This window comes from Phoxinus phoxinus, assembly GCF_949152265.1.
Source record: "Phoxinus phoxinus genome assembly, chromosome: 15".
Classification (NCBI taxonomy): domain Eukaryota; kingdom Metazoa; phylum Chordata; class Actinopteri; order Cypriniformes; family Leuciscidae; genus Phoxinus; species Phoxinus phoxinus.
The window spans coordinates 22529012-22552765 of record NC_136890.1 but is presented as its reverse complement, the minus strand read 5'-3'; the positions used below and the strand labels follow the sequence as shown (position 1 = coordinate 22552765).

At 37.8% G+C, this 23754-nt stretch overlaps 1 protein-coding gene and 1 long non-coding RNA gene across 7 annotated transcripts in view; one reads left to right on the top strand and one right to left on the bottom strand.

The window, feature by feature from the left end:
* Positions 1-5715, bottom strand: part of LOC307012176 — a 12065-nt gene extending 6350 nt beyond the window's left edge. The window contains exons 1-2 of the long non-coding RNA XR_013800580.1: positions 5682-5715; positions 2542-2656 (exon numbers count right to left, since the gene is read on the bottom strand). This is a non-coding gene — a long non-coding RNA (uncharacterized lncRNA). The remainder of the gene's footprint in view (positions 1-2541; positions 2657-5681) is intronic.
* On the top strand, positions 5508-23754 carry dnmt3ba (DNA (cytosine-5-)-methyltransferase 3 beta, duplicate a). Of its 6 annotated transcripts, none has more exons than XM_079638540.1 (27): positions 5508-5526; positions 6099-6211; positions 7285-7414; positions 7516-7661; positions 7923-8121; positions 9897-11617; positions 11717-11885; positions 12762-12830; positions 13141-13193; positions 15419-15550; positions 16223-16300; positions 16783-16932; positions 17023-17130; positions 17236-17365; positions 17473-17595; positions 17729-17770; positions 18302-18381; positions 18494-18606; positions 18702-18885; positions 19409-19493; positions 19725-19870; positions 20019-20109; positions 20239-20387; positions 20686-20771; positions 20914-20983; positions 21212-21330; positions 21488-23748. In XM_079638540.1, exons 3-27 carry the CDS (start codon positions 7291-7293, stop codon positions 21627-21629), a joined length of 4509 nt encoding a protein of 1502 aa, XP_079494666.1. In that variant the 5' UTR covers positions 5508-5526; positions 6099-6211; positions 7285-7290; the 3' UTR covers positions 21630-23748. The 6 variants fall into 6 exon arrangements, with proteins under 6 accessions (XP_079494666.1, XP_079494669.1, XP_079494670.1 ...); XM_079638541.1 differs by lacking the exon at positions 5508-5526 and adding an exon at positions 5885-5966; XM_079638543.1 differs by lacking the exon at positions 12762-12830 and having other exon boundaries at positions 21488-23754.

Genomic DNA, 23754 nt, shown 5'->3' with positions numbered 1-23754 from the left:
GTTAAAGAAATTAACAAGTCATTTTAATCAGGGCTGCCTATCAGAAGGTTGTAGGTTCACGTCCCACAAAGAGCGACTTTACCTATCACTTGAGTCCTTGATCAAGGCACTTAACCTCAGGTTTCTTCTTGGGGACTGACCCTGCAGACTATTGCAAGTCTCTTGAAGAGTTTGCTAAATTACTGTTTTCTACCATCTCGATATTATTCTCTTTATAGACTTACTGAGTTCATTGGCCTGTGTGTTAAACATAACTTAAATGTGTGAGTATATGCATGCCTGTTTGAGTGTGTGTGTGTGCATGCCTGTTTACTTAAGTGAAGCTTCATGTGGAGCAGAGAGGTTGCCATGGCAACTCAAGGTCAGTCTTGGTGGTGGTGGTGTGTGTGTGTGTGTGTGTGTGTGTGTGTGTGTGTGTGACTCCTGGGGGTGCAGCAGAGTATCGTGGCCGGATCACAGCAGGGATCTTGCAGAGAAAGTCTTCTAAATTACAGCTGAAAATGTTAATTTGTAATGATTAATAGTAATAGGCTACATTTTATTGTTAATTAACAACATACTTTTTATATTATTTTAATATAATTTATAGTATTAGTATGAGGTTAAATTAAGGTTGTGTGCTGGGCTATAATAATCAACCGTCTGAACATCTTTTTTTTTCTTTTTTCAATTTTGAAAGTTTACAATGACATTTAACATCAAACCGTCTGAACATCTCATAAACCGACAAATGGCAACATTTGAAATAGGCTCTAGTAACCATTGTTGTAATTACCTTGCATGTCCAGTAGAGGGCGCTCTGTGTATATTATTAACGAGGCATTCTAAACATTGTCTATACATTGTACACGTTTTTCAAGCAGGTGGAGTTGTTCAGTGAGGGGAAGTGAGTGGCCTTACTGCACAATGGCCATGTTTTCCCACGTGGTCTTAGAGAAAAATAATTGTATTTGGATTTTAAATGATGAAACAGCACAAGGTCTAAAAACTGAACAGTACAAATAGATAACACTGGTCAAATGTATATGGCCTGTATGTACAGGGTTATCTAAAGAGATTATATAGTGACCATTACTGAAAACTTTGTTGTGACCCAATAGAAGAAGAATACAATGGCTTCACAGCCAAAGTGTTTATGACCCTCTTGGCTCCACTCTAGCCCTCCCACATCTAACTCAGTCACACAGTACAAGTCCGCTTTAACTAGAAGCTGCACTTGTTGGCTGTAAATCAACACCAAATATGTGGTTGTAAATACACAAGATCAGATCTTGGCATAGAAAATAATTTAGTTAAATATATCAAATGTTATGTTAAAAAGGTTGGAAAATAATAAAATACAATAACATGAACAAAAAGAAACTTTTCTGCCCTCAGCCATTTCTGACAGAGCACCCTCACATAAATAAGTTTTAAGTGTTAAAATAAAAACTCTTGGGAAATAAGTAGGCTACTCCATGAACAAGAAAAAACCCATGAATAAATTAATAATAAACACAAACAAAATCACCTTTTAGATTTTATACACGTGTCCAGAGCAGTTTACAACCCTCCACTGACCTTTATTACACGCTTTGCAATTCCTTCGCTCATCCCTGTCAGTCAAACCAAGAATCAATCAAGATGATTGGCTAGAAAAGTCTCACAGTGAGGTGAGACAAACAAAGGCAGCGCTCACGCTGTGGCTGTGTCTGATTGGCTGTGACAAGTGCAGTGTGACCCCCTGCGGTGGCTGTGAGTTCCCTTATCCTGCAACTTGTGATGAGTTTGATCGCACCTGTCAGGACCTGACCTCTAGTATTGTTTTCTGTCTTTTCCCTGTCTCAGCTGCTTACCACTCTCATTCATTCACCTTCGTCTTTCTGTCAGGGATTTTACCTCAACCTTTCCCTTTAAAAACACACACTAAAGAACACAGACTTACTTAGCTCACATTTTGAAAGCTTTGAAACCTAATACTGCTCATAATGAATCCACAGTACAACCTACATGTTGTGAACATTACAAACTCAGCTTCAGAGGAATCCAAATAGCTCTCTGTCCAAATAAATAATTAATAAAAACGGTCCCATCCACCAACATGGCTCCATGCAAGAATGAACTGTTATCTGTTTTTAAGACATTTGCAAGACCACCAACTTTATAACTGAACATTGTTCCACCACATTCATGCAGTTATTAATAGAAATCCACATGATCTGGATTTTTGCGCAAGAACAAACTATTTCGCACTCGGATTTCTTCATGGGTTCAAGTTGGCCATGTTGACCAACAGAAGTTGATTGGTTTGAAAGTGACATGTGTGAGGTGTGCTTTATACAATGTTGACAATAAACAATGGACCGTTTTTTGCCCACGCACACCTTGAGTCCATAAATCTCATGTTTTTTCTACAGTTTAGGCCTATTTGATGCATTCAGTTGCAACTATTTCTCAAGCAAAACTTCTCTTTTCTGAATTAGGTAAGAACTAAGAACCAGACTGGCTCTCTTTCCTGTCACTTACAGGGTGTTGCCCCTTGATAAATAACACAAAGCCTACCTTGACCCCAGTGACCCTGCTGTGGTAGACCAGGCATGAGTGAGATAGGATTTGCCATCTCAATAGCGAGGTGAGTGATGCGATGAGCTGTCTGGGTCCTTAGGTTCATCTGTGGCTGAAGGCGAGAGTGGGTTTGTGTTAAGAAGCACTTTTCAATCTGCTGCTATTATTAAAAGCAAGTGAATCTGTATTGTGTGCTGCGGTGTGACATGCTCCATCTAAAACTAGTTTAACAACATTTTTGAAGCTCATTATAACGGAGGGATATATTAAATATTTTTACTTTTAAAAATAAATTTGCCACTCAACTATTTAAAATGAACTGTTTGAGCATCTAAGCTATACACTTTCTAAGACAGAATTTAATTTTCATGTAATTTCAGAACTCAAATGGAGATAGTTTGAAGGTATTTTCAATGCAATATCAATAAATGGGCTAAAGCTTTTAAGCTTCAATCCAGATGCAAAATCTTATCTAAACCTTCATAAAAAGCAATCTATGATGTTCGATTATTGTTTCTAAATCTGTCTGATTCCTGAATAAACCATTATTTTAAGTCAGATCTTTCCAATGAATCAGAACTGGTCTAAATGAATTCTTAACTAATTGGACTGATTTTGTTTCTCACACAATCGTTTATAGCTATGAGTTAGACCATTGTGGAGTCCTTTTTGGTGGTTTGAAGCTTTATGGCAAAAGAAAGAAAAAACAGCCTTCTGAATATTTCCTTGTGTAACAGAAAGTCATACAGTTTGGAGACATCTGAGGATGATGACAGGACTTTTATTTCATTACTGCTTTGAAGCATGTGGAAAATCCCAGGTATCTCAAATGTTTTCAGTTCCTAAAAAAGTTGCCCTTCATAAACTAGCAGACAGCTAAATAATCACAAGAGAAACAGTATGTCTCAAACACAAGTTACATGGTCACTTTCTCAAGCGTGCCAAAGGAGACATGAAATATGCATGAGAGAGATTTATGTGTGGGTATAAGTTATGTCGTAGTGAAACCGTTATTTTCAGTTTCAAATAGCAGACATCTGGAGGGGACAGGAAGGAAAGAAGATAAAGGCTGTTTATGTAGAGCAGGAGCGTGATAGGGATCGCCGACTACTTCTTTCACTTCTGATAAGGAACTCACTTCAGTTTAAGCTTCCGTGTTCCACTGGACAGTCAACTTCGATAATTTAACAAAAAATATTAAAACAGATTCCATGTTCCTTTGCTCCTATCCTGTTCTCTCTCATCTCTTTTTTTTGAGTGATAAGCATAAAAAAAGGTGCTTTAGATTAATAAAATGTCCTCGCACACAGGAAAAAAAGTGGTTATTTTAGGAACTGACCAGGAAAAGGTTCTTTGGGGAATCTCTATTGGGATAACTGTGAAAAATATGGAAGCTTGTTACTACCTCCACGGAATAAAACAATTTAAAAGATAATTGCGATTTATCTTGCAACTTTTTTTCTAGCAATTCTGACTTCTTTTCTCAGTATTGTGAGATATAAAATCGCAATTGCGAGTTATTAAGAATTGGTAAGAAGAACTTCTCATTGCAATTCCAACCAGAAACCACAGTTAATCAAACGGAACTCGCATCAAAAATCACCAAACGGAACTGCAAAAATAATAACTGTTTTGAAACAGGTTTCCTACAATTGGTCAGAAAAACAAGTAGCCCTGCCCCAAACTCAGTGTTGTGTGGATATTGTTCTATTGGGCTGGTTGAAATGCTCAAACAACAGTAATGTTTTGATAGTGCCACAGAGCTTTGTGGAGAAATTGTCCAACAAATGTCTTTTTATAGCCATCTATGAAATAGGAGAAATACAATCACACAACACAGATACAAAATAAAGAGAAATAAGGGATGAAGACTCAATGAATGAAAGGGAAAGTGACAAAAGGAAAATAAAACATCCTGGTCTATTGGTCATGGATGGAGACTCACCTATCCTGTCTGTCCTGCTTTGCCTTTAAACAAATTAGGCCTGCTGATGTTAAAACAAATAAAAGTGCAATCACAATTTAAAGGGATGATCATAAAGCTGTGTCTATTCAGCTCTGTTATAAATGAAGTGGTTAGTAAAGAAGAACTGCAAAACTAATAATTTTTTCAAACAGGTTTCTCTTGGTAAGAAAAACAAGTAACCTTGCCCCGAACTCAGTGTTGGTTGTGTCAATATCTTCTGTCGGGCTGGTTGAAATGCGCAAACAGAGTAATGTTTTGATTGCGACAGTGCTTCTTGGGAAAATTAACCAAGGAATGTCTTTCTTACAGTCGCCTCTGCATATTAAAGGGATAGGCTAGTTCTCCCAAAAATAATTTACTCACCCTCAAGTTGTTCCAAACCTGTATGAATTTCTTTCTTCTGCTGAACACAAAAGAATATATTTTGAAGAATGGTGGTAACCAAAGAGTTGAAGGACCCCTTTGACTTCCGTAGTAGGCTACTGTCCAGCTCTGTCATAAAGTTAGCCGAAAGGTAGACTTTCATTATATATAATTTTTTTTTGTGTGTGTGTGCATATTTTATGTAGGCTAACATGCTAATGACTTTGGGTTAAAGTAGTATTGAGGTTTTATCAATTATTTCTCAAGCTCCAATATAATTTGCATAAATTATATTTTTATGATTAAAAAATGAGTTTGCTGGTGTAATATGCACCATGCTGCGCTGCATGGTAGAAAGCAGAGTAAAACGGAAAACATCACATGTGTGGCTGATATAAAGGTAGGGTCCCAAGTGGACTAAATTGAGATGACAAACTTAAAGGATCGTTTTACAGTTGTAATTTGTAAAGTGTATTTAAACTCTGTGTAATAGAATTTCTTCTTAAAGATACAAAGTCACATTTCAGAACAAGCCCATTCAAATAGCCCCGCCATTTTAGGTGGTGAACAAGCCCACGAAGCTTTTTTTTTGGCGCCATATCAACACGAACTCAGCGCACCGCCCGCCATTTCAGTGTCACTAACCTCTCACTGTAAGTTAGATATTATATTGATATTTGAGATGTGACGTTAAACGCTTTACATGTACGCTGCACATTTAACAATAAAAGGTGTAATGTCGCAAATATATATTTGGTCTCTGAGGTATTATACATATTTCAAAATGTACTGTTAAAACATATCTCACCAACTCGACAATGCATGCGCCTGCTCGCCACGTGGCTTTCGTTTGTGACCGTGTCATGATCGTAACGGAAATGAGTTAATTAAGAAGAAAAAATAAAAAGTGAATAATTCTGCCAAACTTCTGGATAACTTTGCCCGTATCATTTTTTAAATAATATTTCAGCATTTAAAATTTGACGAAATAATCCAACAATGTTTAGGTTTATGGATTTTAAAAAATCGCCAATGCCCGTTCTTGGCATCAGATTCGTTGCTTATGGTTACGAATAAAACAACTAGACAGATGGTAAGTCAGTTCATATTTATTTGACATCTGTATCCTGACGTAAAAATAAACGTTTGCCCAACAACACGCTATTTCGTACGTTCGAGAAATCTTAGCTAGCTGCAGTAGTACCTCCCACTTTGGCTTCTCCAGGCCAATCCTTGTCAGCACAATGCATATGTTGGGGGAAGGCAGCACTGGGGTGGACTGGGACTACCTTCTAGACTGGGGAGTAGCGAGGTCTCCGGGACCAAGGTACAAATAAGGTAGGACATATTTGATTTTTTTAAAAGCACGTTTCGATTTATTAGATTTTTTGGAGAGTTACGATTCAGATCAAAACAGAATTCATTCTGTTATGTTTCATTGCCCCGTACAGTTTTCGCTTCATGTGAGCGACCATTACAGCTACACAAAGACACACTGACAAAGGCAACCGGTCTTAATACAATGAGAACGCGGATATGGTTTATGGAAACAGTGTTTACTGAATTGACGTTATTTGCAAACATATATTGCACTGCATGCCGTTTACGTCTAGGTTAAAGCGACTTGCAAAGTTAAAATCTTTCAAATGAAGTAAACATTTGTCTCGGTAGAGTAAATCCAATTGTTTTGAAAGGGTCCACAAAGACAACAAGAGTCAGCGACTAAATTATAATGCTATAAACCACTACAATTCCAATGACATTCCACAAATAAATCAACCGCTAAACATCTAAATGCATGCTACCGGTTTTGTTTATTTCATACTTTCATTTAGATTTCGTGCGCACATTGTTTTCGTTCCACGGTGTATCAAGTTGTCACAGGTTTAACAAGTTAAGGCGAAAGCTACTTTATAAGCGCGCTACATTCGCGGCAAAAATTACCCCGCGAGATTTTCGTAAAGTGGGGAGGAGTTGTTTTACTCAACACACTGACGCAAGATAGAGGTTGTAGTCTTTTTAGTTTTGAGGAAATGCAATATGACTAGTTAGGCTTCTTCAAAGTACAAAAACTTTCAGTAAACTTTATTTATGCATCTCTTTCAACTTTATGTTATGCATATAATGTGTAAGAGAGTAATTTTGCATTATTTCTTATGCATTCAAATCTTTTTCTCTCTTTGTCTTCTTCATAAATACTATATAGGTGAACAAAAGGTACTTTATTACTGGTTTAGTGTCATATCTTACTCTCTCTGGTCTAAGAAGTGTAAGACATAAAACAACAAACACTTCTCTATGATCTCATGTGCAATGAAATTGACTTTGGTTATGATTTATTGCTTCTGAATGTTGTCTCACGTTCTATTGCTATTTTGTAAGAAAAATATTTTTGTTTTACAATATGAAAGCATAAGATGGCTACAAATGTTAGTCTGGACCCGAATAACCCTGATGACAAGGTCAGTCGCTATGACGTTCTGTCCTGGATCAATGAAACCCTGCTCACTAACTTTACTCAAGTGGAGCAATGTCGGTCAGGTACTGTTTTTTTTCTTGTTTTTTTTTCTGTTTTGTTGTTAATGTCTGCTTATTGACAACAGCTTTAACCTGAAAACATTCATATTTTTTCTTTTTTTTAGGTGCATGTTTTTGCCAGCTTATAGACTTGCTCTTCCCAGGGTCCATTGACATGAGCAAAGTAAAGTTCGAGTTCCAAAAGAGTTCGGATTTCATGCAGAACTACAGTCTTCTGCAGACAGCTTTCCAGAAATTAGGCATAACAGAGGTCAGATTTAGTCAGATAATGTATTCTATTAATCCTCCTGTCCTGCATATAAAATTGTCAATGTGTAAGGTGATGCATGCTAATTTGTTTATTTTCCTTATGTTGTTGCTATTCTGTTTAATCCCATACGTGCTGCAGAAATGATGTGAAGGATATTTAAATGTGAATCTTGTATAAGAACATAATCTGAGAACTACAGTAAGTTGTCTGTCAAGCTCTGTACGGTACGTTGACTTTCTCAATTTTTGATGTTTCTTTCAGTCAGTCCCTGTGAATGAGCTTCTTACAGGAAAGTTTAGACCCAATTTCACCTTTATGAAGTGGTTCAAGAAATTTTTCCATGCCAATGAGAGCCAAGGGAGGGAGTACAACCCAGTTGAAGCTCGTAATGGTCAGGATATTGTACAAGTAGATGATGCTGTTAAGTCTCCAAAATCTTGGAAAAGTCCACATGAATCTGGTAAGCCTCCATTATTGTCATTTCAGTTTTGTATTTAAATTAATCATTTTTTTTGTATGATGACTTTTAATTATTTTATTCAATTCTATTCACCTCAGTCATGAATAGAAAATTTGCCTCAGTATCTCTAACGGCCGTTTCACACCGCAAGCGTGAGCGGCTTGTTTGGTGTAACTACATCGTCGCTGCAGACACGCGCGTGGGAGTATTCACACTGGAAGCGTTTGTACAGCGGCTCAGAGCTACATATAAAAGCGAGCATTTCTTTACAAAGACAACTAACATTTTCTTTTTAGAAGTTGGTCATTAATAAACTTGATAGTCTTGAAGTTTGTTAAGATGGAGAGGTGTATAACAGTTGCATGTAAATGGTAAACAACAAAAACAACCAAGAAAACAGATCTGATCTTGTCTTTTCAGTCATACTTGGATATGTTTACAAGACAGCAAACAGAAAAAACAAAGTACACTCCGGTTTGATTTGGGCATGTACCTGTCTGTGGAGGCTATTACATAAACTAAAAGAAAGCATATACCGTATATTCTGACTAGTTTACTCGTTTTTTTAAATATAAAACACCATACTTTCACCCAAACTGAATAATAAAAACAAGGTTAAATGGGTAAATTTTTTAATCTTCTTTTCTGACGTAGCCAGAGACTCCAGTTCTTGTTAAAACACACTAGACATGCAAATTCTGTGCATTTTGGGCACTTTTTGTGTGAAATCATATTTATTTTGTCCATCAAAATTGTGGTTTCACTTTAATTGAGCGTGACTGCTGCTCACGCGCTGCTCCTGCTCCCAGTGTGAATTAGGGCTGCACGATATTGGAAAAAAATTACATTGCGATATTTTTTCCCCCAACGATATATATTGCGATATTGAGAGCCATAACTCCAGGCTAAAGACAATAATTACCATTCCATGATATTAATAATTTCACTAATAAGCAAGCTTCTTTACAAGTGACAAAAAGGTCACTTAATATTTTATTCCAAAATTAGAACATTTCTGTAAACACAAAAGCAGAACACATTTTTAAATAAAACAGCAGCTTTACACCAACCCCCTGATTGGTTTACAACAATATAACTTAAAATAAATATATTTTTTATAAAACAACTTAAGCATTTTGGTTCACAATCTTTTAAGTCAACTTTTCTTAGCCAAAGTGCCAAAGTAAAACAGCGTTGTTGTTGGTCATCATAATCATATGAAATAAACAAAATTATATAAAACTTTAATATATTTTGTATTAAATCTTCTAAACAGATTAGAGAACATGTTTCTGTGAACAGAAAAGCCGAACACATTTAAACAGCAGCTTTACACCATACCGCCTGTCAGCGTCGCCGCTCCACGCGCATCACGCGCTGAGGGGGCACCAAAAAAATAGCCTAATGAAAAATCAATAATTCTAATGCCGATATTATTTCAGTATAGAAATACAGACATCCCAAGTCTCCCGGAAGGTCCGGGAGTCTCCCGCATTTTGATAGCGTCACGGTGCTACTACCCTTCACATCGCATGTTCCGGCGATGTGACTATCGCTCACTCGCACATCGCGATGTCGATGTTAAAACCGAATATCGTTCAGCCCTAGTGTGAATGCACTCATTGATTAACATGCACGACGAAAAAAATACGCGCTGCTCATGCTTGCAGTGTGAAACCGGCGAAATATATAAGTAGGACTGGAAAATCAGCTCATCATTGAAATCCATACACTATTCCAGAACACTTACTCAACTTGTTTTTCATTTTATACAGGCAGAGTAAGGGACGAGTCTGACAAAGACATAGATTTTAATGGAAGGAGGCGACCTGTGACTTATGATCATAAATGGCAAAGAACCTTTAAATGGATCAAAGGAAGTCATCTGGGAGACAACTATGCTTACTGCACTTTGTGTGACCATAATGTTGTCCTACACGCAGGTTTTTATGATCTGAAGCGACACCAGCAGACTCAAAAGCATATGAAATTTGAGCTGGGAAGAGTAAATTCATCTGGGAGAAAGCAGATTGAAGTCTCCATTTCCTGTAGTGAAACCATGCTGCTGTTCATTCAAACCCATTGCCTATCCACTTTACCCTCAAGGATCAACAAGGCCTCCCAACGTACTGCAAAATACATCCTTGGACTAGAGTATCCAAAGGACATTGTTTCTGCTTGTAAGCTGAACCCGTTCTGTATCTACGTATATGGGCAGGTGCCACTTGATGTAGAGAGCGGAGAAAGGACCTCCTGCCATGTAGTGCTCGTGGGCTTTTTTGAGGAAAATGAAGCAAGGTACTGTATCCGTCTCCTTGATGTCTTTCAGGCTGAAGATGTTTCTGGATGTTTACTCAATGTCCTCCAAAAGTTTGAACTTCCTGCTTGCAACATGGTAGCTTTCTATGTTAATGATCAGGAACAGACCTCAGAAAGTGTTGTGTTACAAATTCGGGAGCTCAACCCACAGGTGATTGATCTTGGTGGACTTTACAGCATACCTGACTCTGCCTACAATGCTGGCCTAAAGGCTTACTCCAGTCAGGTTCATGAACTTATTGTCAACATCTATGCACACTTCTCCACTTGTTCCACCAGCAATGACAACCTCAAGATGCTGTTTGCAGGCATTAATGGACTAAAAGACAACAGCGCACCCCTTTCACACAGTTGTGAGGAGTTTTGTGTGCTCGTTCAAAGGATGCTTGGAATGTGGAGTGATTTGGTATCATACTTCACTTCCTGTGATGAAAATAATGATAAAGCTAAGCATATTTGTTCGCAGTTGGAGAACCCTAAAATTAGGGTCACCTTGATGTTTCTGGATCACGCTCTTGGTCCACTCCGTGCCTTCGGGCAGCACCTGCAACAAAGCAAAGGCTCTGTTCGTGCTGATCTTGCCCAGGTCCTTCGAGAAGCAAGTGGGCTCCTACGTTCATATGCCTCCAGCTTTCTCCGCCCTCAAGCGGTCATACGCTACCTGAAGGAACGAGACCCAACCATCCTGGAGAACTCAACATTCTGTCTTCCTGCTACTGAGCTCAGTCTGGGTGGAGTGGTAGAAGACTTCATCTCTGCCAAAGAAGAGGAACTGGCAGATTCCATGAATGCATTTCATGATGAGTCTTTAAAGTTTTACAAAACTCTCACGACCTCTATCGCTGACAGTCTCCCTCTGAGCGAAAGTGTCTTGAGGGGCATTTCACAGCTCCTCAGCCCAGCAGGAAGGTTAAAGGTCAAAGGAAAGAATATAGTTGACTTTGCTGTACAATTTGGCATCTGCTCCAAACCTGAGGATTCTGCTAAGCTCACTGATGAGTTCTTGGAGTATCAGCTTGTTGAGGATGAAGAAGACACATCTTCAACCCTTTCTCTGGAGCGATACTGGTGTAGTGTGCTTAAGACTTTTCCTCCAGCATCTATTTTCAAGAGGCTTGTCCTCTGTCTTTTGGTTTTGCCCTGTCCTTCTCTTGAAGCAGAAAAGATCTTTGCCCAGGTATAAAAAGTCTATATATCAATCTATAGCTATCTCTATGCTCATTCTATCTATCTGTCTCTATTAATTTTGTCATGTTCAAAATGGTTTTACTTACAGGCTGTTGAAAATGGCGATGCTGTTCATTGGGATGATAGTTCAGGTGAAAGTGACACCGATATAGTAAAGGAGCTGGATTCCAATGACGACTCCTCTGTAGAGCAAACTGATGTTAAGATTTCACCCATCAGAAATGGGATGAAGAAAAAAGCCAGAAGCAGCACGTCAGGTAAGTTGTCCTAAAGTTTTTTTTTTTAAAGGCAAAGTGGTGAAAAAATTGCACCAAAACGATTCACAGTGAGAATGACGTTTATATTCTCAGCCTTTGACAGTCGGCATACCTGAAAAAAAAAAAATAAACTTACACAGCAGAAAACCACATCAAACATATACACAGACCATCTAATAAAAATGTAACCCCTTTGAATTTGGAGTGCACCCTTTTTTTATCAGTCCATCTGAACGCAAAATTGTGCTAGCAAGGTAAGGGATACTACGATAGGAAGGGCTACCCCTTTTTTCAAGGTTCATGGCATTCAATCTGAAAGATATATTCAAAGTTGTGTTGCTTGGGAGAAAGTGTGGATCAGATTGGATCAGCAATGTCAGATTAGGCTGACAATGGCTTTTCTATTCTTTATTGTGAGAAGCAGCTCAGTGGTCACTGCCAAGACCAAAATAGTCTGCCGCCAATATTTTCAAGTTTTCTAGATCCATTAATAGTTTGGAACGAAGCTTATGCACAGCGGCTAAATGTGTGGTTCTTGGCCAGAATAAGCTGCAAAGTCAACCCAGCCTTTAGCCAACAACCAAAGGTGGATCTGCTTTGTCAAAATCATTCAAGCATTTGAAGTTGTAGAAACATCTTTCGGCTTGCATGTAACCAACACTGGTGCTTTTTGTTACTAAATGGTGCTCCACAGATTACTATATTTCCCAATGAATTGTCATGGATTAATTTAGTGCCAATAATTTACATAGTAAGTACAATAAAATTTATCAAATTGTAATCTATATTATTGTGTGTATAGTGCAGTTAAAGTTATATCCAGTCAGATCCAGCAGAGGCTGGTTAGATTGATGGAAACGATGTGCTGTTTTCCAGAGACGGTTCAACAGTCAAGCGCAGTGAAGCCGTGTGTGGTGCGACTGCAGAAGATCACCAGTCAGAGAGGTGTGAATGAAATGTCCAGTTTAAGAGGTTCTAGAGCAGCTATAGAATAACGCTTTACAATCTCAAACCCTTTTCCTGGTGGCAAACATCTGTTGGTCTGAACTTTCTTCCTTTGTCTCCGCTTCACACTAAATGCTCAAGAAAGTTGCTCCTTTGCATTGAAATTACAAATGTACATGCTCTATTTGTCTGCGCTCAAAGTAATGTTAATTATTGCTTTTATTGTTACTTGTTTAGGCACCTCAAAATAGATACATTAATATCTTCCTGTTCTTATCGATTTAACTGTTTACATTTTATTTTCCTGCAGAAATGGACTTAAAGAAAGATGGAGCCGATGATGGCGAAAACACATCACAGGAGGTAATATTAGCTCGGAAACAACTGTGGCTGAGAAATGACTATTGAATTTTTTCAGATATCTTTTTAACCAAGGAATTAATTCCTTAAGTGTCATTGTAAATAGTGGACAGACCAATGTGTATGTTTTAATGGCTGATGCTGATACCGAGAACAGAATAGTGAATAGTGACATGTGAAGGCCAAGTATGGTAAACTCCTGCTCAGAATTTGCATTTAACCCATCCAAGTTAGCGCACACACATTAGAAGTAGTGAGTAGTGCGTGCACACACACACACACACATGCACCCAGGGCCGTTTGAAGGAATTTGGGATCCCCAAGCAAAATGGTCATGGAGGCCCCCCCAAAAATGTCATATTTGCATAAACTGTTACTACCGTATATCCCGACACTAGCACATTAAGATAAGCTATGAAAAAATAATGTTCCTCTGCCTCTTTCTGGTTAAATAATGTTTATAGATGGGTTAAAAAGACTGTTTGCTAACAGTTAAATGACAATTAACTAAAGATTAATTAACTAACAGTTTACCATCTATTAATGATGGTTATTATAAAGTGTTACCAAAAAGATATGTCAGCATTTCCATATTTTGATATTAGAAGGGAAGGGATGCAGCTGCTTTCACAACTACCAATGCTTAAAAACATCCCAAGCTAATGTTTGATGCATGGAATTTATTGTGTGGTTTTCCTAACCCCCATAAATAGATTATCACGGTGGAATAGTTAGTATAGCATGCTATGCTATGCCACTTTCATCAAAACCTATTACAAAGCTATAGCAATGTCATGTCATTAAATACGATAAACAGTGATTCTGGAACAGATTTGCGTCTTCCTTATCCCGTTAAAAAACATATTACAGTATGTAACCATATTCCGTCCGTTCGAAAAAAAAGTTGCACGAACTGTTCGTTACCAGCAGCATTTGCCGTCAGGCAGGTAGCTAACATAAACATATTTTTGATAGCCTACCTGCTGCAAAATTACACCATTTGTACAAGGATAACTATTTCATCCAGTGTAATTTATCACTTACCACTATCTTGTTATTTCTTTTCTGGCTTCCTGAAGCATAATTCCGCTTCATGATGACTACCGAGGGGGTTTTGTATTTTGCGGCAGCAGAGATCACGTGGTTGGCTGGCTGCTGTCAGCCACTACTGAGAGGGGCCCCCTTGAGGGGGATCCTGATACAGTGTCATTGCAGTGTCATTGCACTTTACTGCATTGACTATCAAAGGGGCGCTCACACAGTTTGTCGTTGCATTTTATTCTTAACCAGTCGTTGTCTTGGGGCCACAGGCCGGCTCGGGGCTCCAAGCAATTGCTTGGTTTGCTTGCCTTGTCGCGACGGGCCTGCACGCACCCGCAGCCATTTTGCTGTGGTGCCCGTGGAGCGTTTGGGGGTTAGGTGCCTTGCTCAAGGGTACATCAGTCATTTCCTGCCTTCCTGAGAATCGAACCCGCAAAAAGGCTCCATAACATTCATTATTTGATTGAAAATACAGTAAAAACAGTATTATTGTTAAAATACTATTACAGTTAAGAACTGTTTTCTATTTGAATGTATTGTAAAATGTAATTTATTCCTGTGATGGCAAAGCTTAATTTTCAGCAGCCATTGCAAGTCTTGTGTAACAGTGTTTTTCTGTCACTTTTGATCTATTTAATGTGGCTTTGCTGAATCAAATAAATACTTCCTTAAAATAAAACTTGCTGACCACAAACATTTGAACGGTAGTAAGATTTTGACTAGACTGTTTGTAGATCTTGTACTGACATAAAGGGGAAACCAACATGCTGGGAAATGCACAAATGGTTATTTGCAATACTGATGATCGGGCCTGGTAAAAATACCAGTCTATCACTAATTATTGCGTTTTACTTATCAAGATTTTCTGCCAAAATCTCATAATTGAATATGCCCAGAGCAGTGAATACTTTTGCTGAATTCTATCTTACATTGTATTCTTGAGATGATGAAGCAAACCAGGAGTCATTAGGTCAACTTTAGTTATCACAGGGGTGGGAAAAAATGCACCGGTACACACAAACACATCAACCATATCATCAAACTAACCTCTCTCTTGACTTAACTTCTTTCTTTCCTTCTCTACATATCTGTACTTTAGGGCCCTGTTACTGATTACTTTACTCTAGGAGTCATGTGATCTGAGTTGACAGTGTTTGTAATTTGTATGCATATGTATGGGTCTATAGGGCTCTGTTAGAGGAATATTCGGTTGGGAGAGCAGCTTACGGCAGAAACCACTGGCACGTACAGTCTTTCAGGCCGGTGCTGGCACCTGGAGCAAACCAGCGAACCCAGACAAGGACAGCAAGCCAGAGGTGGTATGTACCTGCCCAGGTCAAGATTCAGTGCTCTGTCTGGCCTATCGCGGGTGTAGAGTGTCCGCCTTTCAGTTTCGTCCCATTCATGCTCTCTGTATTACATTGAGCTGTTTTGATAAGCAAATAGATGCTGCTTCATTAATGTGTGCATGAGCGCTGTGGTTTCTTTTCTGGCTGATAGATTAGTCTTTTGAGTCTTCATTTTCTGTTCCTCCTGTAGCTGTGTCCTTGTCTGTTTTTTCCTCTGCAATGTCAGTGCTAACATTCATAACATCTTTTCCATGGTGTTTAAATAGTTTCTTGTGTATTTTCATTATGCTGCATTGGAACAATATGTATTGTGAAAAGTGCTTTATAATAAATGTAAATTAATTTTATGCATGCTGGACTTACACACTAACATACATAAGACCGAAATGCGTGTGTATGAAGAATACACATCTTTACATGGGGTAACATTTACAAATGATTATAAAGTTAATCACTTCCAAGTTTCAACAAGACTTTTAGCATTGTGGAAGCTTGCATACAGACAGATCCGCAGAGGCTTCATTAAAACTGGGTGTTATGTCTGTGTTTTCCACACAAAATGTTTACAGTCTAATTGCACTCACTTTAGATTTTGTATGCTTTCTTTGTGTCTCACTAAATTAACTGTTGTATTAATTGTAGGTGAAGAACAATGCTCGTTCTTCTGCAACGAATTCAACACTGAGCCCCAGACCTGGAAAGAAAGAACAAGCGTACCAGGTAAGTCTTCTAGGTTTCTAAAGTTCTATAATATCGTCACGTTATTTTCCTGTTATCACTGTAAAGCTGCTTTGAGACAATCTTGTCTCGTAAAAAAAGTGACTTAACTTGACATACATTACCTATATTAAGTAACTACAGATGTGTTTCACATGATCTGCATTGATTCATTAACAGACTTTGTATCTAAAGTAAACGATCTGTGTCACTACATGCGTTCTGTGAATTCGTTTGATTACTTCAGCATATGGTTTGAGTGATCACAAAACGTTTGAAACTTTATACACTGGATTTAGCACTGTCCATTTGTGAACATTTGTGTAAATGGTTATATTATTTTAGTTTACTTTTGATTGCTCTGACAGTTGGTCTTACATGTTGAAGTCATATTCATCCTGCTTGTACAGTCATTTCTTAGTTGATATAATATGACATGCATGTTATGAATGTATGTAGTATTGACTTATTGTTTCCCTGTGCAGGATGGGAAGGGTTATGCCATTGGAGAGCTAGTGTGGGGAAAAGTGAAGGGCTTCTCTTGGTGGCCTGGACTGGTGGTGGCCTGGAAAGGCAGGGCGATTCCTGTGTCCATGAGGCGCGTAGAGTGGTTTGGAGATGGCATGTTTTCAGAGGTTAGTTTTTATTCTTTAGAATTTTTTTCCCTGCGTTCTTCAAAAGATCCAGTATTTCACACTGAAGCATGCTTCTCTTGTTAATCCTAGATACATACAGAGGGACTTTTGCCCTTTTCTGCATTTGCAAAGTGCTTCTGTAGTAAATCCTATGAAGGTCTACCTACCTACAAGAATGCCATCTACCAAATCCTGGAGGTACAGTGGAAAGATACTTATTGAACCATTCTCAACTACGGTTGGAGTACCAGTTCTTATTTTATTCTTATTGTAATATTGCATTATATTGTTGTTCATGTGTAGTTGGCAGGTGAGCGCTGTGGGAAAACTTTCCCCCCAACGGAGAAGAAAGGGGAAGAAGCGAAAACCATGCTAGATTGGGCATTTGGAGGCTTCCAGCCCATGGGTCCTGATGGCTTTTTGCCTCTTGTAGGTATGTACAAAATCTAAAACATATTTCTTATTGGAAAAAACAAAGCAATTGGTAATTGACAGCAATTTTGATTAACAAAGAGTTCCATCTGCTTTTTCATTTCACAGACAGCTCTACCAGTAATAAAACTGAGTCGGATTCCTCTGTGTCTGATTATCAGCCTCCAGCCAAGAGGAAGTATGTCTGCAAGAACAGACCGGCCAGACCATCAACTCAGGTGTACACCAGAGGTGAGTTATATCAATCTGCATAGAGGTCAGAATTTACCATAAATCATAATAGCATAAATCAGGTTTCCATCTAATAAAACATTAGCACTTTTGGTAAAAGGACATAACCCATGTTTATTCCCTTTCTTCTCAGATCAAATGGTCGAAGAGGTAACTAAAGGCAGAAAGATTGAAGGTGAGTCATTTGTCTTATTTTATTTCTATCATATTCATAAATGGAGCTAATTATTAAAGCTATTCCAGGGCTCAACAATAATGTAAATGGACGTTTTTTCTATGAGGCCATTCAGAAAACCTAGAAATGCAAGAGAATGATAAAATTGTGATTTTCCCAGCCTGGCAACATTATGGGAATTAATAAAAGGTCATAGGAAAATTGTGGAAATATAGTTATGGCCAGCTTTTTAATAAAAAATAATAATTTTATATATAAAATTACATACATACAAAAATAAATACAATTAATATATATATATAAAATATTTAGTGTATTAATAAAACACTAAGAATAGGCAAATCTGTAGAAACCCTTTAGATTAAATATGTCCACTGTGTATATTTTCACAGCTGCCACCACAATGAATCATCCCTTTCATTTTATATTTACTTAGTTTTGCCTTCTAGAATTCTTATTGCTCAGTACTTTATTTTTAATCAATTGCAAGATAATTATACAGAATGTCTGTTTCCATGGCTCTTTCCCCAGATTTCTGCCTGTCCTGTGGAACTGACAACGTTGATATTATTCATCCTCTCTTCAAAGGAAGCCTTTGTGTTAAGTGCAAGGTGTGATTCAAATCTTGTCTTATCTTTTTAGTACTGAATCACAAAATGTATATGCTACTTGCTTTTGCTGGCCAGAATGTCATTTTCCATGTACGATTGTGTATTTGTGTAGGAGAACTTTACAGAGACGCTGTACAGGTATGATGAGGATGGCTATCAGTCATACTGCACTGTGTGCTGTGCTGGACAAGAGGTCATTCTCTGTGGAAATGCCAGCTGCTGCAGGTTTGAACTCAAACTTACACTAACTTAAACCTTAATGTCAACAACCATCACAACAGGTTGTTTTACTGTCTTTTTCTCTTTTTCACTCTGTTCAGATGTTTCTGTAAAGACTGTCTGAATGTGTTGGTGGGTCCGGGGACATTTGAAAAGCTGAAGGAGGTTGACCCATGGAGCTGTTACATTTGCCTGCCCTCAAAGTGCTATGGTGTGCTCAAGCTCAGGCCTGACTGGAGTGTTCGTGTCCAGGAGTATTTCGCCAATAACAGTGCCTTTGAATTTGTGAGTGTCCATCTTATCCTTCTTGTGTTAGAAATTCAAGTAGTCCAAATTCGTATAAAGAAAGAAATATGGACTTTATACCCCAGTGGCACTCTTTGCATCTTGTGTTCCATCTAGTCCAATTCGTATTTTGCGATTTACGTTACCATTCAAAAGTTGGTACGATTTGTTTAAAAGAAGCCTCTAATGCTCACGAATGCTGCATTTATTTGATCAATAATACAAAAATGCAGTAAAAACAGTAACACTGAAATACTGTTACAATTTAAAAGAACTGTGATGACCAAGCTGAATTTTCAGCAGCCTTTTCTCCAGTCTTCATTGTCACATGATCCTTCAGAAATCATTCTAATATACTGACTTGGGGCTCAAGAAATGTATTGAATTAAATAATCAATTACCTTCAGAAGAAAGAAAACATTTACTGACCCAAACTTTTGAATGGTTGTGTACAATTGGGAAACAAATGGAAAGGCAGAATGGTGTATTAATACAAAGAAAACTGTTTTTGTCCTTGGTTTAGGAGCCACACCGAGTGTATCCTTCTATTCCAGCTCGTCAGCGTCGTCCAATCAGAGTCCTCTCCCTGTTTGATGGGATTGCAACAGGTTTGCTCACTTCAATATTACTGGAATATTTCCAGCCAAAATTTTTAAATATGTCATAATGTCAGGATATTCTTCAACGATTCTTCTTTTGTGTTTTGCAAAACAGCACTTGTTATTTTTTGGCTTTGTTTACCTTAAGGTTGGTGCAATAGCAATGCATCGTGGGAGTTGAAGACAAAAATAAGGGTGGTTTGTCATACTTGCGTCTTTTCTTTCTTTCTTTTTTTGTAGGCTATCTGGTTTTAAAAGACCTGGGCTTTAAGTTAGACCGCTACATTGCCTCTGAGATCTGTGAAGACTCAATTGCGGTCGGGATGATCAAACATGAGGGCTTGATTGAATATGTGAAGGATGTCCGCACCATCACAAGGAAGCATGTACGTATGGAGCATTATCACATGAACCATGAACTACTTCACATTCTTCATAGACATTCTTAAAGTAGTATAAGGAATTTAACACAGAGCGAAGGCTGTCACTGTGACAAGATCCCTTTTAAAGTTCCCTGTTGTCACCATTTTGTAGCTGGCGGAGTGGGGGCCATTTGACCTCCTGATCGGTGGAAGTCCGTGTAATGACCTGTCCATGGTGAATCCAGCCAGGAAAGGTCTTTTTGGTAAGATATAATTGAACAGAATTAAAATGTAACAGAATTGTGAAGTTTTAGGTACATCTGAGTTTGGCCTTTAGCATCAGAAGATATTTAAATAACTTAATTATAAAAAAAATATTTTTTTCTGTTTAGAAGGAACAGGTCGGCTGTTCTTTGAATATTACCGCATGTTAACCATGATGAGGCCAAAAGAGGATGACGATCGCCCATTTTTCTGGCTCTTTGAGAATGTTGTAGCGATGAGTGCCCACGACAAGGCTGATATCTGCCGCTTCTTGGAGGTAAAAACCTTTTTGTTTTCAGACTTGCACATTAAGCTAAAATTTCGGGGGGATTTTCTTTGGCAAAAATCAATATTTTGTCAATATTTTAGCGATTTTATGAAGCTCATCTCGCTCACAAGTCGCTTTCAAAGCAGGCAGCTTTCTGTTTGAACTTAAACTCAATGCAAAATCTGTTTGGGGAAATCTTTCATACCATACATTTATACATGCTGTTGAGACAGAATTCCTTTTCACTGTGATGAGCATGTTACTATTTTTGATGGTTATAAATTCTCATGCATTTATCTGTTTCCAGTGTAATCCTGTGATGATTGATGCTGTGAAAGTAAGCCCAGCCCACAGGGCCCGTTACTTCTGGGGAAATTTACCTGGAATGAACCGGTATAAATGCGCGCGCACACAATCACACATACCTTTAAAACACAAGCATAACTTTTCCAAGTATGGAAATGTTTGCGTGTTCAGTAATAGATGGATTCATTCACAGATTAATGTGACTGAAGACTTGATTTTGTGTTTTTAGACCACTTGCCACTTCACTGACTGATAACGTAGATCTGCAGGACTGCCTGGAGGTCGGACGAACTGCAATGGTAAACGGATTTATTGTATCTTCTGACTGAAAAGTTAATGTTTTGCACATGAAATGAAAGAAATGCACAAATACAAATTTTCATTTGTAGTTACGGCTTATATTAGTCCTAGAAGGTGTCACAAATTAAGCACAACGAAGATGTTACAATCGTCAAAACCAATTAAGAGGTATTTCTTTCCTTTTAACAAATGATTGAATAAAATGCCTTTTTTAACTGTATCATCAGTTCAACAAAGTTCGCACTATTACCACCAAGTCCAACTCCATCAAACAAGGAAAGATGGGACCTCTACCGGTCACCATGAATGGAAAAGAGGACTACCTTTGGTGCACTGAAATGGAGAGGTCAGATATCTATTTATTTATACATTTAAATTAAATTTTACTCAAATTTTGTCCATGTCAGGTTTGTATACAGTAAGTCAGTGGTTTTGCTTAAAAAGCGGCATAAATGTTGCTTTCGACAAAATGGCTGATATTTTATTCTTGTCTGCACTTTCAGAATATTTGGGTTCCCAAAGCATTACACAGATGTGAATAATATGGGGCGGGGACAGAGACAGAAAGTCCTTGGGCGGTCCTGGAGTGTTCCCGTGATCCGACACCTCTTTGCCCCTCTAAAGGATTACTTTGCTTGCGAGTAAAGCCATCGTCTGGCACTGGAAGGTCCAAATCGAATCCCTCAGATAAATGAATTTTTAAGGTTTCTGCAGATTCTGATCTCACAGAATATTTTCATTTTTAATGTTGCATTTTTAAAAAATCTGTTCTGTGTTTTAAAAGTGTTTTATCCTGAACAGTGATCCTTGGAATGCACAGACACTTTTGGATCATATTTCAAACATCATAAGTACTGTCGTTTTTAACTTGTGTGCTTTTAAAGTGATTTAATGCTGAACAGAGCCACATGATTCTCCACCCACTACCTCAGTGCCATTCTGTGATTGGTTCGTTGTCTGGAGGAATGCCTATTTATAATTTAATGAATAAGTTAATATTAGTTCTGTTTAGTTTATCTAAATCCGTTTTTAACATGTCAGCTTTTTATATCACATTTTTACATCAGAACTTTTCCTTGTCTAGGAATAAACATGTCCTGTTGTTAAACATAATTAACATAATTTTTTCATAATGATTGGAAATGTTGTCATTCCACGGTGCTGTTTTTATCATGTAGAATGTTTGGCCACTGGACAACTGTACTAAGTCAACACTTAAATGTTTTCCTATTAAGTATCATTTATTTAACTGAAAAGAATGTTTGCACACCAGACACACCATAGATGACTTGCATTTTGATTATAGGAATACATGCAAACTGTACACCATGTATTCAGAAGCACAAATGTTGTCTGTGCAATTATAGTTTAGTGAAAGCCTTGGGCTGTTGATAGATTTGAGTTGAGATGCATTCTAAAGTTTTAGTTTTTTCTCTCCTTTTTAATGTTAACACAATTTGCAGTGTGATCAACATTTTTAGGACTACTTTTTTCGCCTTGAGCTAGCATTTTAGACCATACTATCACATAATTTTACAATAAACAGGTCATCAATCCTTAGAATTAAGGTTGCAACACTTCAGTTCAGTTTGCATTTTTACCCCATTTGTTACCTGTACGCACTTCTGATTTAAAACTGTTGGCCTTGAGCTGATGGTCTCAAACTGTGGTCACTGCAGCATTGCTTAGTGTTGTTTTTAGTAAGGATTTAGCGTACCTCAATATCTATGTGAGAGTTAGTCACTGCATTAACTATGAGGCCTTTTTGTAGAACATGATGCAATGTGAGCAAGGGCTTAAAGAATAAGTGCCTACAAGTGGATAGGCTATATGTTTTTGTAGGACCAATGTTTAAATGATTTTAACTGGCATGACTTCAGATTACATTAAAGGGAATCATTCTGGCTTTGCATTTGTCTAGTGCAAGTGTCTAAATTGTATCTAACCATTGAAAAGTCTCAGAATACATTTTGCTTTCCATTGTGGTCATTGAAAACTGTCAGTGTGAAATTGTGTGCTTCAGAATGTGTATGAATAGATTTCTTTCTAGTTGTTAATCATGTTTTTTCAGCATTATGCAGATAGTTGTGTTCGTGGTTCGGTCTGACCTTGTCCCTGGTCAAAGCTGATCTTTAGCTTTTGATATTTTTTAAAAACATGATACCAACTGACTGAAATTTGAGATTAAATTTGAGTACGGCATGGGTCGGCTTGAGGTGTATGTGTAAACTTTGGTGAAAGATCAGTAACTGGATTACATGTCTTAAATCATTTTGGATGTCTACTTCTTGTAGCAAAGCTTTAGAAAATCCCAGTAAGAATTGTGTTGTTGATGTGTTATATGTAATCGTTGTGAAATGATGGTCTGTGTGTAGTTTCGAGGTGCAGTATTGTCTCGTTAGAAATAACTCCCTCAGGTCTTCTCAACACCAGCAGGCCTCATAAGACCTCATAGGATGATCTGTAATGTAACACTGATTATTTTTATTCAATACTTTGTCAACAGAATATACTATATATTTGTATCCTTGGAATTGCCCTTAATACCTCTGTTTTTCTGTTGAATGGGCCTTTCAAAACCCATGTCTTCTGGTGCTAAATGAAACGCTAATTATGTCTAGATATAGGATGTTTTTCTTGAAGTGATGATTGACAAGACAGGTTTTGTTTCAATAGCTTTTGATATTTTCTATAGTCTGCTCGCCTAACTTTAAGATTCCATGCTTGTACTAACATCAGTGATGAAAAATAAATTTCACCAACCCTGTGC

Bases quoted from the DNA above. Each gene is read 5' to 3' on its own strand.
- dnmt3ba (XM_079638540.1), top strand. From the start codon at position 7,291: ATGGCTACAAATGTTAGTCTGGACCCGAATAACCCTGATGACAAGGTC. The intron at 8,122-9,896 runs GTAAGCCTCCAT...CATTTTATACAG, and splicing joins GAAAAGTCCACATGAATCTG to GCAGAGTAAGGGACGAGTCT. The intron at 15,551-16,222 runs GTATGTACCTGC...TATTAATTGTAG, and splicing joins AGGACAGCAAGCCAGAGGTG to GTGAAGAACAATGCTCGTTC.